The sequence below is a fragment of the Arachis hypogaea genome, chromosome 13, assembly GCF_003086295.3.
Source record: "Arachis hypogaea cultivar Tifrunner chromosome 13, arahy.Tifrunner.gnm2.J5K5, whole genome shotgun sequence".
NCBI lineage: Eukaryota > Viridiplantae > Streptophyta > Magnoliopsida > Fabales > Fabaceae > Arachis > Arachis hypogaea.
In genome coordinates, this window is record NC_092048.1 from 139334468 (window position 1) to 139350816 (window position 16349).

A 16349-nucleotide genomic window follows, 5' to 3' on the forward strand; every position below is an offset into this window, starting at 1 on the left:
AAAACAGTTGCATAATTAAATTTGATATGTTTGACTAAATTTATACAAAAATATTAGTTATATATTAATTTATTTTTAACATGTATTTATATTCTAATAGATTTTGGCTACTAATTTTAATATCCACTTAATATAATCAAAACTTATAACATAATGTGTATTCCCGTCTTAACTATCATCTTGGCGCGAATATATCTTATAAAGTAGCCAACCAATAACAATCGCCTTATTTCCCCATTTTAAAATAAGAAGATGCCATGTAATTTCTACCAAATTGTTGTTTAATTTGTAGATTAATGCCTAACTCATAACTCTTATTAAACCTCATAAGAGAGGAAAGAAGAGGAAGCAAAACCAAAGAAACAAAGATTCCCTGAACCTGCCTCATACAAGCATGTGCAGAAACAACTACAACAGCTTTCACTTAAATTTAGTAATGTAAAATAAGAAAGTCACCCATTCATTCTATAACAACACAAGAGATAGAAGAACAGAACAAAACAACCCCATCAAAAGCAATAACAATATTCATTTTTGTGTTCTTAGCCAGTGAATTCTTCCTCCTTGTGAGTCTCAATGACAACATCAGACTGAGGGTAAGCAACACAGGTGAGAACAAAGCCACCATCAATTTGATCATCATCAAGGAAGCTACCATCAGATTGGTCAACCTTCCCGTTGACAACTTTTCCGGCGCAAGAAGAGCAAGAACCGGCCCTGCACGAGTATGGAAGCTCAACACCAACTTCTTCAGCCTGGTCAAGAATGTAAACATCATCAGGGCAGTCAAATTCTTGAGGACCTTCAGGAGTGATCAGCTTCACCTTGTAAGATGCCATGGCGGTCACACGGCCGCCACGGCCGCCTTTCACGCCAAACAGAGCCTGACCCACGTTTGGAAATGCCTTGAGGCTTGTGGTGGTGGCCACTGGCTGCCTCCTCAAGAACGAGGTGCTCACCATGGTTCCAGAGAGTGCTGGTGTGGTGGCCATTTTCTCTTCTAAGTTCTAACAAACAAAGACAAAGAAGAGAAGTAGTTTAGAGAGAAGGGTGAGAATGTGGAAATAGCGTGCTCAACACAAGTAGTTGAAGGCATGAAGAAGCCTTATCTGCTACGTGGCAGCATGCAGGACCTTGTTTTATTTATCTCTATTGTCACCACTTGTTCTTAGTGAGTGACTGTGGTTGCCACAATCCTCTTGTCGTCCGTGAAAATTAGGATTCAACGTTTTTGTGGTTCTTATTTGTGTAAAATTTGTAGCCATTGGATAGGAAGAAATCTATGCGACACTTTGGTTTTCACAACTTCGCTTCAGTTGCTAGCAGGGAACTAAGCATTGGTGCCACAAAATTCAAAATTTCAACTAGTAATTGTCACAGTAACAGATATTTTTCAGATGTTAAAATTACATACAATTAGAAATAGATAAAATAATTTTATAATTGCGTAATATTATATCGGATTATGCTAGGTAATCAATAATTTTTTTAAACAACATTAATAATCATCAATCAAATTTTTTTTTTATTAACAATGGGACTAAACGCTTATTTTGGAGTGAACCATTCCTACAGCATCAATAAAGAAATGCAAGGAAATACAAGATGGCAATGAAAAAAAGAAATGACAACCATAGCTTAAACTATGACCAAAAGATGCCAATTTATCGGCACAAGAGTTTGCTTCCTTAAATTCATGGTGAAGAGTCCAACTGCTGAGTCTGTTACACCTGATCTTTATTGCTGATACAAAAGTTCTTACCGAATGTAGGTTACCCAAATCCTGAGAACATAGCTGCACTGCTACCGCTGAATCAACCTCAATTTTAACATGGGAATGTCCCAAATTAATGATTAGTTCAAGGGCGAAGAGTATGCCCCAAAGCTCAGCTGCAGCCACAGTGCATGCACCCAAATTCGCACTATAGCAAGTTAAGAACTGATCATTGCTGTCTCTAAGGATACCACCACAAGCTGCTCTGCCATCCTTACTAACTGAGCCATCCGAATTCAGCTTGATAAAAGGAGGAGGGGGTGGTTGCCACTTAATGAGCTTCTCTGCAAAAGTCCCCACTCTTCTCCTAGATCGCATAGACTCATAATGCGCCCTGTGATAGTCTTGTGCCATATACCAGGCTATTTCATGAATCTTTCCTTCATCTGGGACTCTATCATTGTCAAAGACAAAAGTGTTCTTTCGAAACTACAGGAAGTTTAAGGTACTAGTAAAGAGGATGGGCCACGGAACCCCTTTGAAAGAAGATTGGAAAGATAAGTTCTCCATCAACCAAGGGATAAGAGGGTTTGGTGAAGAAATTCTCCGCATCCAACCTGTCATCAATGCTCTTCCATGTTCTATATGCGACTGGACAGTCCCGCAAGACATGGAGCAAAGATTTTGAGTTGCTGCCACAAACACCGCACAAAGCAGACTGAGCTATATTTCTCCGAACACGCTCTTCATTCATAAGAAGTGCATTATTGGCTACCAACCAGCAGAAACTGCGAAGCCTTTGAGGGGCTTCCAACTTCCATATCCAAGTAAAAAGGCTCGCATTCTCAGAACTAGCAGGGGAGGCAAGGGCAGAACAAGCTGATTTTATGGAGAACACCCCATTCGGTGTTAGCATCCAAGCAATCGAATCCTCACCTAACTCCGCTTTTGGTGGCTTAATAGAGGCAAAGATGGAGAGCCAGTCATCCCCCAAATTGTAACCGATACAGTCATAATTCCAATTATTATTCACCACATAGTCACAGACTTTTTCATCTCTCATGTTCGATGTTACCTCTGTTTGGACAAAGTCCACCAAGCAATGAACACCTGGAATCCAATGATGCTTCCAAAAATCCACGGTCTGACCTGAACCAATCTCCAGATAAGGTTCCTCTCAAATTGTTTCCAAATGTGAGAGATATCTTTCCAAGCGTTAGACATACGTTGAAGAGGCTTCATCAAAGGGATGGTATTATCACCACACCTATATTTACTGCGGAGGACCTGTACCCAAAGAGAATCCCTATTATGAACTAACTTCCAGGCCAATTTCATCAGATTTGCATCGTTTATCACTCTGGCGGATCTAAACCCCAGGCCTCCAGATTTCTTCGGAGAGCATAGCTTTTTCCAGCTAAGTAAGTGGATTTTCTTACCAGAGTTATTACCTCCCCAAACGAAACTCCTGCATATACTGTCAATCATCAATCAAATTAATTACACTTCTAAATTACTCACATAAATCTTAATATTAGAATAATCATCCGCACCTAGTGAAATGAACAATATGTAGACAATGACTTTTGTAAACAATATGAACAATGAGATCTAGAATTGGCCAAATAAAGTTAAAAAACACTTCTCTCCCCAAATTATCTCTTAAACCTTAACATTAGGATACCAACTGCACATCTAGTGAATTGAACATCTAGCCATTGTTAATTGTGTATGAGTAAATCGAATCAAAAGAAATAGACATCCAATTAAAAATAATGAATATAATCATCTGTATATCTATTGAATTGAACATCCGATATATCTATTATTTACATTATTTAGTATTCTCATTGTCTACCTATACTTTTCCATATTAATTACATAAATAGTCCTTTAAAATAACCAATATAATAACTAATAAGTGTGTAAAAAGTTTTAGTTTATCAAAATTAAACTCCTAAAAATAAATTCAGAAAAAATGAAGTCGGAGTCACAAAATGAGCCAATCTGTCAAACCTAGGGGTGGCAACAGGACGGTTACGGGCGAGTTTTTACTCTACCCGACTCCGCCCGCCGTACAACAACTCGCATAGAACCCGCCCTGTTTTTACTTGTGGGTAGTAAAACGTTGAACCCTAATCCGCTCCTGCGGGTACCCGCCCCACTCCTATTCACCCCTGTAATTATTAAAATCCAATAAATAAAATTTAATTTCAAAATTTATATAACCATCATCACATACATAATATAAATTAAAATAAAAATTTAAATATGATACAATATTATTAATCATTTACTAATTATTTTACATATATTATATATATTATATATATAATGGGACAATATTACCTAAACTCGATCCCGCCCCCACCCTCCCGGAAATTCGTTCCGTCCAAAATTCGACTCGGTGCAGGACGGATAATTACTCGCTCCGAACGGATAGGGGCGAGGTGGGTACTCGCAAGTTCGGATAGTGTTGTCATCTCTAGTCAAACCAAGCTACCAAGCTTGCCAAAAAACCATGTCCAATTGAAATTTTGAGCATATTGTCAAACGGGTTTTGACGGGCGGACCTACAGATCGGGTCAATTTTTTTAGAAGAAAATAGAAGACTTAGATGAATATTTATACGAAAGTGTTTTGTTTTTTTTTCAAACACGTCTTTTTCATTATCGTTCTATTGTTTCCTTTATTTATCTTGTTTTTCTGTTATTTATTTATTTTGAACTTCCATATATATGTTTATTTAGCTTGTTTTCTTAAAACAAAAAGGTTCTCTTGTTTTTTCTTTTATCATAAAATCTTGTTTCTGCTTTCGTGTTATATTATGCCATAAATTTTAATTTTGTTTTAAAATTATTTGTTAATTGAAAATTAAGTTAAAATTGATATTTTTTATTCTTTGTAATAACTTAAAAATAGATATTATGATGGATAGCTCTATTAATATTAAATTTTTTTAAGAAATTTGTAAAAAAAATTGCTAAAGATTTAATATTTTTATTTATATTTAAAATATGATTAAAATTTTATTTATTATTTTTATTATATTAATTTTAATTAATTGTCTATATATATATTAAAAAAGTTAAGCATACTAGCCACCAATCCTCGATAAAACAACAAAGACTAATACTTAGGCTCATCTTACTTTGGTAGGTCCATTTTTAGTGGTGAGTACCTCTATTTTGTCACCTCTAAGATTAGGGGTGTTAAAAAGTAAAAATCTAGTCCAGCTCAAGGCCTCAAACACAAAACATATTTTTTTCAGTTTAAATTTGTCATTTTTATCAGTTATAATTTTTAGACTCGATTTGAGTCATGTTTCGAATGGACTTGGCTCCGGCCGAAATCATGTTTATAGTTAAAATATATATTTTGCGTTAAGATCAGTAATAAGGTATTATATTTTCATAGTTTAGTTAATATTTTTAATGTTATATGATTTTTTGTTTTAAAATAATTTACTCGATATAGATATTATGTAACATTTAATAAATTCAATATTTAAAGATAAGATTATATTAATGTTCAATAAAATTTGCAAAATTACATGCATTAATTATAAATCGAATCAACCTAATTTACTTTGAGTTAATTTAAAAACGAATTTAGATAATAAAATCCAAGGTCCATCCTTAGTCGTCGTAAAATGCAGTCTAGAACTGCACCATTAGTTGCCAAATGACCCATCGGCAAATTTATAATAACCTTTTAACTTACCAATTCAAGCATAATATCAGCAAGAGAAATAAGCCTGATTACAAAAGTTGGCGATAGTGCAGTACACTCTAAAGAACTGCAGCATTAATTGTTTACATGATAACATTGAATAATAATAATAATAAAACACTGTAATATCACTATTAAAGTCCTACATTTCGATCCAGAATGCCTTTTGTTAATTCGATTATGGGCAAACTAAACATTTTACACAGCCAAAAGGGTCAAGTACATTGGAAACTTGGAAGCATTAAACTGAAATGTAAACATATGGGGTGTGCGAAGGAAGCAGATAGGAATGATATTCAGATCTTCATACAAAATTCAGACTTCATCCCCCTCTTACATACATTGAATAGTTAACCACTTAACCATGTAGGGGAATCAAAGACCAGTTCTCGTTCTTCAATTGGCACCTATCTTATAAAGGGATGAAATAGTAGCCACAAGAGTTTGATATTAAACTATCTATCTAAATTATAAAGACAATCAATTACAGCCGGGGAAAAAAAATCTCAGGGCCCAATACAGAAAGAATTCATCCTCAACATCCTCAAAACCCTGTGATTCTACCTGTAAATGTTGTTAGGTTCCCCACATATAACCATAGGCCCCCTCCAAAGTGTTCATTGTCTCCAACAACAAATTAATAGAAGTGCTCCGCGTCTGAACAAAGAAAAAATCCTTAATCGCACTTGATGTTTCTGTAGATCCTCCTCACAAACAAATTTGAACCAAGAAAACCCACAGCTCCTGCACATTAGATGAAAGCCAGAAACTCAATGCAGGTGACAAGAACAAAAATATATATCAAGGAAGTAGGACAGGAGGACATGGGGTTTTAATCCTCCATTTTTCATCCCTGCAGAGTGAACATCTGCCAAAACAATAAAGAAAAAAGGAGAGATTTATAGAGAACTTACCACATAGAATTCCTAGCCCAAGAGAAAACATCAAAGTGTATCCGAAATAGAAGCTCGTCTGGAAGAAGCCCGACATCTTTGTCTTCACATAGTAGTAGTATATTGAGTACAAATACACATAAACAGCTGTCGAGGCAGCTGAAAAGAAAGACGTCCATTGCCAGTGATAGTTCTCAGCATTTAACAAGAAGTATGTACCCACAATTGTCACACAGACAGTAACAATCATAAGAATCAGAAAAACCAGTAGCATGAAGCCGTACACATAGTAAACCTGTCACCACAAGGGAGGAAAATAAAAGGTAAGCTAACTAACAGTGCATGCTCACATCTTTCACTTAACTATAACTATTCTTAATTGAAAACATCAACATCATGAAATATTTTCTTGATACTGCTCTTCTCTGTCAAGGCGATAGTAACCTTTCTAATCATGCCAAGTTCAAAACCATCAGTGTTGGTATTAGCAAATAAATCATCAGGTTACTCACCTTGTAATTCCAGAAGGAAGTGAATACGAAATACATTTCAATAAATATGCTTCCAAAGGGTAGCAGCCCTCCCATCATAGAAACCACAGATGGTGTGAGGTACCACTTCTTCTCAGGAACGGGGCGAGGAATGGTTTTCACACGACAAGGATTATTTGGAACACCACTCCAGTTCCTTCCAACAACTGTACCAAGAAGTGCTAGAGGGAAAGAGATAAAAGCCCAAATAACAAAAACCACCACCATTGTGCCAAATGGGATGGCAGCTAGAGACCCATAGAATATAGCAATTGTGTTTAAGATAAATCCAATTCCAAAGCACATGAATGGGAACAGTGAAGCTGTAAGAATCATTGATTTAATCCAGCTTTTCCCTACCAAGTAGATGACAAAGTGTTATAATCAGTTAAACAAAATTAACAAATTGAGAAGGCCGAGACAAAGTGACCCAAGCAATCTTGAAAAGAAAACTGCAGCAGCTTAATCTAAGATCTTACCCCCATTCCGAGAATACATTCCCCCACTTACGTAACCAGAAATGAATGATGTGAGAGCATAACACACAATGAAGGTTGTGACAATTGCTCCTCGCCTGTGATACAGATGGGTAATGAAAGAAATTAATAACAAGGGACAAAAAACATAAATTTTATGACAAAACCAGAATGATGAACAAATAGCCAAAATATGCCATAGCAGTGGAGGCTGTGCACGCACTAATGAAGTAAAATTCGTTGCCAAGAAGTCAAGTTTCACGTACATACCCAACATATAACATCCCAACAATAGCCAATAAGATGACAAGAAGAACCAGCAATGCAAGCTGGGCACCTGTGCCAACAACAGCGGAAAGAATAACTAAACCGCGAGGAGGGCGAAATACATCACCATGCACAAGTTTCCAGCCAGATTCTTCACTAACATCCCTCTCCTGTAAACATGTGAGTATTGACCAAAGTTTTACAATCAGATCCACAGATTTTTCTAGGAAGACTCCATCCTCCATAAATACATAGAACATAAAAAAGGGAAGAAATTATCACCAGAGTTTCAAGATCATCATCTTCCCGAGCATATTTGGCATAGTCATTTCTCAGAGTTCGCATTAATATCATTGACACCAATCCAGTAAGGAAGATGACCATCATAAAAGAGTTAAAAATGGAGAACCAATGGATCTGGAACAAGGCCAAAAGAGCAAAATTCTCAGAGGCAGGGCCAAGCTAGGATCTATACAGCAATGAGAACAACTGAAAATAACCAATCATAGAAATTATTAAAACAAAGCTGTTGACATTTATTAACCTGATGCTCAAAGAAAGGATAGTCCAGGTAAACATCAAAACGTCGTCCAAAGGTGATATTAGTAGGAATCCATTTAACAGCATATGTCATGTCCAAATGTCTCCCTACTTCCAAAGGTTTTGGTATATCCTGAGTGAGATTGACATGAATGATCTGCAAGTCGAGAACAAAATATGACACTTCATGGATACCAGAACTTCTCGCAAGATAAATTTAGAGTATAGTTTTTCACTATTTTCAGTTTTCCATCATAATCCGAAAATAAAAAACACCGGGAAAAAATGAAAATGAAAATAGAAACCAATCACCCTTAGATGTCAAAAAATATTCTGACCTGATCTTTGTTATATTTCACTATAATATTCTTGTGTGTGTAGAGAACATGCTTGCCATTATCACTGTTTTTGTCAGGATGTAGCTCACCAACATATCCTTAAAGATTGGGGGAGGGGGATAAGAAAAGAATCATTGATAATGATTAACAAATAAAATGCGAACTCAAGAAATCACATATAGGAAACAGAAAGAAGTGGTTGTTCTAGGCATACCCCACAAAGGAAGGTCATCTGAACTTGTGTTTAGCGCATAGTATCCCAAAGCAATGACCATGGAAAGAACAAGTGCACGTCAGTTAGTCAGTGAAATAATGGAAAGGAAAATCAAGATATGAAAATAAACAATAAGGAGAAAACCTGCAGAACAAATCCTCACTAACATCATTATCTTAATCATTATACAATAATTCAATTATTAATGTTTAGGTTACTAAAAGATGCTTAATAAATTACTTCACACAAGATCATTAATTTGCTCGCTCCAGTTCCAAAGATAATAATCTGTAATTATATCACAGTACAGACAAGTCTTTGTTTATCATGTTTTACGTGTTTTCTGGTGGCTTATGTATAATATCTTCGTTAATGTGTTTAGCTATGTCATTGATCAGTTAATGCCACAGCAAGCTGATTCTATCAAGATCATGTCTTGAACAACAATCATGCTATCAGTTTTCATATTAATGAGTGCAAGAAACAATGCAAAACATACCCATGAAGAATTCAAACCAGTAATTATTCTCTATAGCATCCTTGAACTGTTTAACCTTTGCCTCATCCAGAGCTATCTGGCAGAAGACAGTCTTTTCCACATGTTCTGAATACAGGAGTATTTGTTAATGTTAGTTTGGCCACTGACATCTCTTCTATAACATAAATGGAATAACAGAAGCCTTCTTACTCTGGAATTTTATCTCAAGTTGGCTATCAATGAGTTCATTGCCACCAAGGACCTCACCAAGGCCACCCCACTTGTGTGCAGCTTCAGAAGTACTAGATGGATGACAAAATGGGAGGCTGTAATAATTATATGTTTCTTGTGGATTGTTATAAGGACCAACTTTATTCACCCAAAGGGTAACCTGTTCATCTTGTTGATACTGCAATAAAATGATATACATCTTATTATTATAGAAATCATTGACTCACAGTTATGAGCAAGAATATATGTATCAGATGATAAAAACCCCTTAGGACGAGTAACAAAAACTTAGATTTCAATGGATTTATAGCTTAGGTTGAATGCACAATAGTTAACTACTCAAGTTAAGGTTGATTTCTAAACAAATATTTAAGCCACCAAAAATTGGAAGTTTGGAAGAATGTAGCTTGAGGCTTAACATTTTAAACCTTCCAACGAACACATGATAGAATGATGTTGTGGCTGTCTAAATCAAGTCAACATGTCAAACTCAAATTCTAGCTTTAAATGGTTTATTATTACAGGAACCAATAGACATCACAAGTACTGCGCATTCAAAACTAGGCCAGTAATAAAAACCTGTCACATAAGTACAGAATCTGGCATATAAAATCTGGTTCCCCAGAAAACCTAACACACTGAACTCTTTTCAAATCAATCTTTCCCATTTATACATTTTCAATTCTGAAATATCATTACCAGACAACATAAGTAAAGAAAATAAATAGGGTTGTCGGTTTCCCTAAATACTGAAAATATATCCACAGATAGAGCAGAAGAACAAAACTGTTTTGCTTCTATACTGCCATTATGTGTACAAACTATGACTAAATCTAACAACAGAAACATGTCGAATTTCAGCAGATGCTCTGTAGCACTCATCCATCCTTGAGTCAAATAAAAAACAATTGATACACACATCAACAAACTATATCTTGGAGATTAATAATCATCCAAGTCAACCTCACCTCACACCTCTAAACCTCTTCCTTAAGTCTATTCTCAAATGGAAACCAAACAATTGCTACATGCTGAACTAACACATTAGCTGCCTAGCTCAGCGTTACATTCCATCATTACAAAAAGAATGAGGCAAATCATGAATAGTTGTCAAACCACTACTCTGGAAGCATTAAGCATGTACATGATAAAAGTAATCAGCTTAATTTTATATCCAATCACATCAGGAAATACCTGAAAACATCAATTAATGATAGTACCATTGGTGGGATAACAAGTTAAATTGAATCCTATAAGCAATGAAAATGCTCAGCATTGACCCTAACATGCATTAATCACAAGCACAAAATGCACGGCAGCAGGCAAACACAAAAAACCTAGTTGAGATCTAAAAGATACAACACCCATAACCATTTACATTCTGAAACAAACCTAGCACACAATTCAACGAGAAAATTTTGAAGCTAAGAGATTCAAAGTGAGTCGTAGCCAGTGACCAATAGCAGCTGAAAACCCACATGTGGTGCAGATCCAAATCCCAATTCAGCAATCAAAGTGCAGATCGAAGCCAAAATAAAAAAATAAAAAAGAAGGGTTCAGCGGATACAAGAAACGAAGTAAATTTACCTTGTGATCTGATTCGGAAGCAAACGCTGAAGAAAGGAAGAGAGAGAGGAAGAAGAAGAAAATGGATCGGGATTGGAAGAAGGACATGGTGGAAGGAGAGAGAGTGAGAGAGGGTTCGGATCTCGGAATCTCTCAGATTGGGGGAGAAGACTTGGAGAGAGAAACACAGACACACAAGTCTCACACAAACACAACACAGTATATTTAGTTTAGTATTATTAAAAAAAAAAAACGTTGTTTTGTTGAGGAATGAAGAATTGATGCAATTGGCGAAACGTTTCAATAAAGAGAAGAGAAGAACGTAGATGTTAATTTTTTTTTTATGAATTTTAGGTATGAGTTTCCAGATTGGGCTTTAAAATTTTTCGGTAATCGCAATGGGCTTTTCTGTCTGTTTTCCTCTCCCCTTATTCTTATGGGCCATGTTTACATTTTGGGCCCTCCACCTGCAATCCTAAAGAAAAGGGTTAAAACTTAAAACTTGGCAAATTTTGTAGCTTTGATTTTTCTTTTCTAAATTATTTCAGTTTAATCTTGGTAATTCTGGTTCGCTTAATAAAAAGATAAATATTTTGAGATAAAGGAGAATAAAGAGAATCCAAATGCCACCTACCAACCGACCAAATATCCTGTATCTGGAGATTCGAATCAGAAATGTGAACATAATCCATCTCATTAGATAACTGTCCTTCTCTCCTCCAGCTAGAAAACCAAAAATTCTGGTTCAAATCTCCAATACACCAAGCAAACCCATCATTCAACACTTCCCAAGCCTTGCAAAGACACCTCCAAATGGGAGAGTTCTTGTTCTTAGGATAACTAAAATAGTCATATAGAAATGATCGGTATTTGGTATCCAACAATTGGACCCATAGTTTGTTTGGCTGCTGGAAAAAAGTCCAAACTAGCTTCTCAAGAAGAGCAATATTTACACAATAAGGATCTCTAATCCCCAAACCTCCATATTTTTTTGGAGTAACCAGTACCTTCCAACTAACAGCATTCAATCCTCTTCCATCAACTTGTCATTCCCAAAGAAAATTCCTCGTCATAGACTCCAATTTACTAATGATTTATTTGGGAAAAATAGAGACATGCATTTGGTACGTAGGAATAGCGGAGGCAACATAATTAACCAAGCAGAGTCTACCAGCCCGATTGAGTAAACTCCCTTTCCAGTTTGCTAACCTACTCCAAATCTTATCCAGGAAACCATTGAAAGTTGAACGAGTCACCCTATAATGGCTAAGGGCAACTCCAAGATACTTGCCTAAGTCCTGGACAAATCTGATAGAGGATACCTCAGTGAAAACCTCTTTCCTTGTTGCAGAGACATTCTTGGAGCAAAGCGCTTTAGACTTCTCCACATTAATCTTCATCCCAGGTGCTTTGCAAAAAGTCTCTAAAACCAACATTACATTTTGCACTTGTCTCTTTGTAGCTTTACAGAATAGAAGCAAGTCATCCGCAAACATTAAGTGGGATATTCTTGGTCCCCCTCTAGAAATAGTAACCGGCTCCCACAAGCCCAAATCAACCTGATGACTAATAAAGCATGCCAATCGCTCCATACACAACACAAGAAGATAAAGTGACATAGGATCTCCTTGTCTAAGACCTCGGCTAGGAGTAAAGTCATTCAGACGATTCCCATTCCAAATAATAGATAAGGAAGAAGCAGTGATACAATTCATAATCAAATTAAGTGTAAGAACAGAAAAATCAAAGCTCTTAAGGGTATGAACTAAAAACCTCCAATCAACTCTATCATAAGTTTTCTCCAGATCAATCTTAAAGGCCAACGTGCCTTTCTTTGATTTAGTCTTCTTCATAAGGTGGAGGACTTCTTGAACAATAATGATGTTATCAGGAGTTCCTCGTCCTGAAATAAATCCTCCTTGAAGCGGGCCAATAATCTCCGCAAGATGAGGACGAAGCCTATTAACAAGGACCTTCGTGATGATCTTGTAAACTACATTGCAGAGACTAATTGGCCTGAAATCTTTCATAGATATCGGTGATTCAACCTTTGGAATAAGAACCAGTAAAGTCTCCAACATTCTCGGATCAAGAATAACACCGGAGAATGCCTGCTTAACCATCTTCCAAACATCAAGACCAATAATCTCCCAATATTCTTTGAAGAAGAAAGCTTGAAACCCATCAGGACCCGGAGATTTAAAAGAGTTCATGTGGAAGCAGGTTCGAAAGTGGGTTGGTATTGGAGTGGGTCTGCTGCCAAAGTCTATGACTCACGCAATGGTTACTTGTGGTTATGTAAGCAGCTGTTTGGTTGGGAGGAGCGGGATAATTGACTTTGGCTTTGGCGTCAGCTTGTTCCGGAAAAGCATAAGTTTTTGGCTTGGTTGTGTCTTAAGGAGACTCTTCCTACTGCAAGTTTTCGCTTTAGAAGAGGGATGTCGTCATCTGATAGGTGTCCAATATGTCTTTCTAGCCAGGAATCGGTTTTACATTGTATTTGGGATTGTCCAAAAGCTCAACTTGTCTGGCATAGGTTGGATATTTCTTGTCATTCTTTAGATTTGAAGAGCTGGTTCTTGTATCATAGCAGAGAGCATCCGTTCAAGTTCTTTTCGGGACTTTGGTGGATATGGCGAGTAAGAAATAATGACATCTTTAATCCCCATGAAACTTGACCTCTGAAAAAAGTGATTTGTCTGGCATTAACTTCAGAAAAGGAGCTTAGGAATATTTTTGAATCACAACGTATGTACATTCCCTCTACTCTAAATGGTTTTTGGAATCCCTCATTCATTGGTACTTTTAAGATTAATTGTGATGCTAGTTATTTTGGTTCAGGTGATAGTGTTAGTTTTGCTTGTGTTATTAGAGATTGTAATGGGAGTTGGCAAAGGGGGTGTTTGGGAATGATTGAGAGTAATAGTATTTTTCAAGGAGAATTATTTGCTATTTGGAGGAGATATCTCTTAGCTTGGGATGTGAGTCAACGAGATGTTATTTGTGAGACGGATTGTGTGGAAGCATTTAATCTTGTTATTCAAGATGGTTTTGGGTTTATTGATCCATTGGTGCTCAAAATAAGAGATATCATGCGTTAGAATTGGCGTGTTGACTTTCGTTTGATTATGAGATATGCAAATAAGGTGGCAGATACTATGGCAAAGATGGCGATGAAGTTACAACTTTCGCATGTGGAGCTTCTTTCACCTTGGGAGGAATTTAAGAGTATTTTTAAACAGGACTGTCCCTTTATTTAAACAGTTCCTTGTTTTGTTTTTCTTTGTTTAATTTATTTCAGTCACCAAAAAAAAGATAAATATTTTTTTAAAAGTAAATATTTATTTTATTGAGTCATTTATTTGTATTTTAAAAAACAAAAACAAAAATAAGTAATTTTTGTCCTTTTAGAAACATATGAAAAAATAATGTAAAATTTATTATCATTATTTTTGTCTTGTTAAAGAATATTTATATTTAACTATTGAATATTATTTTAAACTATTAGCATTATTATCTTTTAAAATTTTAACTGAAGTATTTAGAATATAAAATTTATAAAAAAAATTATTTATTATTAGTTATTTAAATTATCAAATTATTTATCGCAATATTAAAATGTAAAATCATTAAATAATTATGTAATACAAATTACATTTGTCATAACCAAACAAACTAATTGCTTTTAATTCTAATGAAAGGTATTTATATAAATATATTTAAATATATACAAAATATTTTTCAATTTCTATTTCCACTTCTAAAAGTATACTTTTCTTAACTACACAAACAAATGAACCCAAAATGTATTTCCAATTTAAACAATTATATCTACATATTTGATTCTTTTACATTACGAAATATTGTAATATCTTATGAAAATTTTTAGATTTAATTATTTTGCAAGTCTTTATAGTTTTACCAAATTTTTAGTTAGGTTCTTATATTTTTTTTCAGTTGGGTCCCTATACCATAATTTTTTTTTAATTTAATCTCTATCGTAACAAAAAATGTTACAAAATATTCTGTTAAAAAAATGAATATTTTTACTATTAGAATTAAAAATCTAATTGAGGAGACCTCCATATTTTTAAAATTCTAAGATAATCCTTGGAAGAAACTCGTAACGTTGAAGTTCACCCGATCGTACAAAAAAGTCTGCACAACACAACGTGCCGGAGAAAGAACGATGGATACTCTTCAAATCGATTCATCACTATCTCGTCTGGCAAAGCCAAGAACGACCCCATGGCGGTGTACCCTCCGAATTTCAATGTTTCAATGGCTGGGAAAAAGGAGTCAGAAATTGTTCGCGGTTAGGTTCCTCACTATGCAAGGGGCATTGGAATTAGGTTTTCTGGTTGGATCCACGGTTGTCCTGAAAATTTGGATCGAAGAATTGATCTACGTCATAGATGAGGAGGATGTCATCATCATAGATCGAAAATCCGGTGATTCAGACATTGTTGAGGGAAGTAATGCGGTAGGAGAGAGAGGTGGTGACGACAAGGGACTGGCCGGAGAGCATAGTGGGAACCTTGGCACTCGTTGGGATTTCTTAAAGGCGGAGTTGGTAGGGGCGAAGATGGTGACAGAAGAGGACTGCTCCAAGAGGGATTCCACCACAACTTGGAGGGTGAGGGCCGTGGAGACGAAACTTGAGTCAGCGAGGATGTCGGCGGCGTCAGAGATAGCTTTGCTTGGAAGGGCGGTGGAGAGAGAAATGAGTAATGACGGAGAGACTAAATATTAGGAGGAAAGGAGTGAGGAAGTTATTGATGGAGCTTGAGAGTCTCCAAAAATGAAAACAAAGGTATATAAGTAAATTCATATTTCATTAACATTTTTTGGACGTTTAACGTTAGTAAGGACTAAATTGAAAAAAAACCAATTGAAAAGAAAAAAAAATATAAAGACTTAATTAAAAATTATAAAGACTTGTAAAATAATTAAATTAATTTTTTTTTATTAAAAATAAAGTGATTCAAATTCGTGATCTCTTAAATGAGTATGAAAAATTATGTGATTTGAACTGATAACTAACTTTTTAATATATTCAAATAATACAATGACAAATATATTCTTTAAGCAACTCTAAGATTCAAGTTCCCTTTTAATTTTGTTGGATGCAGTCAATTTTCCTTCTACTAATATATTATATCAATTGGTTTGAAAACTTGATTTTCTAACAAAACCGTTTCATGTCTCTTAGCCTCGCAGATGGTTTTGATTCCCGCGAATATTGAAATAGTAATGAAATATGGCGAATACTAATGCATCCAGGAAAAACTAAAAAGTATAACGTTTTTAAATTATAAACTTTAAATTCTCAATTCTGAGCTTTATATTTTAAATTATAAATTTTAAAAT

At 35.4% G+C, this 16349-nt stretch overlaps 2 protein-coding genes across 2 annotated transcripts; both read right to left on the reverse strand.

Annotated features, from left to right (window-relative positions):
• Window positions 1–293: 293 nt before the first annotated feature.
• On the reverse strand, window positions 294–992 carry LOC112792125 (ferredoxin). Its single transcript, XM_025835220.2, has one exon. The coding sequence runs from the start codon at window positions 990–992 to the stop codon at window positions 543–545; it is 450 nt and encodes a 149-aa protein (XP_025691005.1). The 3' UTR covers window positions 294–542.
• A 4601-nt stretch (window positions 993–5593) lies between these two features.
• Window positions 5594–11281, reverse strand: LOC112792127 (transmembrane 9 superfamily member 1). The gene is made up of 12 exons (XM_025835221.3): window positions 11001–11281; window positions 9393–9591; window positions 9204–9308; window positions 8705–8722; window positions 8491–8588; window positions 8157–8309; window positions 7895–8029; window positions 7616–7782; window positions 7349–7443; window positions 6852–7225; window positions 6361–6634; window positions 5594–6190 (listed from the first exon to the last, which is right to left on the reverse strand). Exons 1-12 carry the CDS (start codon window positions 11085–11087, stop codon window positions 6123–6125), a joined length of 1773 nt encoding a protein of 590 aa, XP_025691006.1. The 5' UTR covers window positions 11088–11281; the 3' UTR covers window positions 5594–6122.
• Window positions 11282–16349: the final 5068 nt, after the last annotated feature.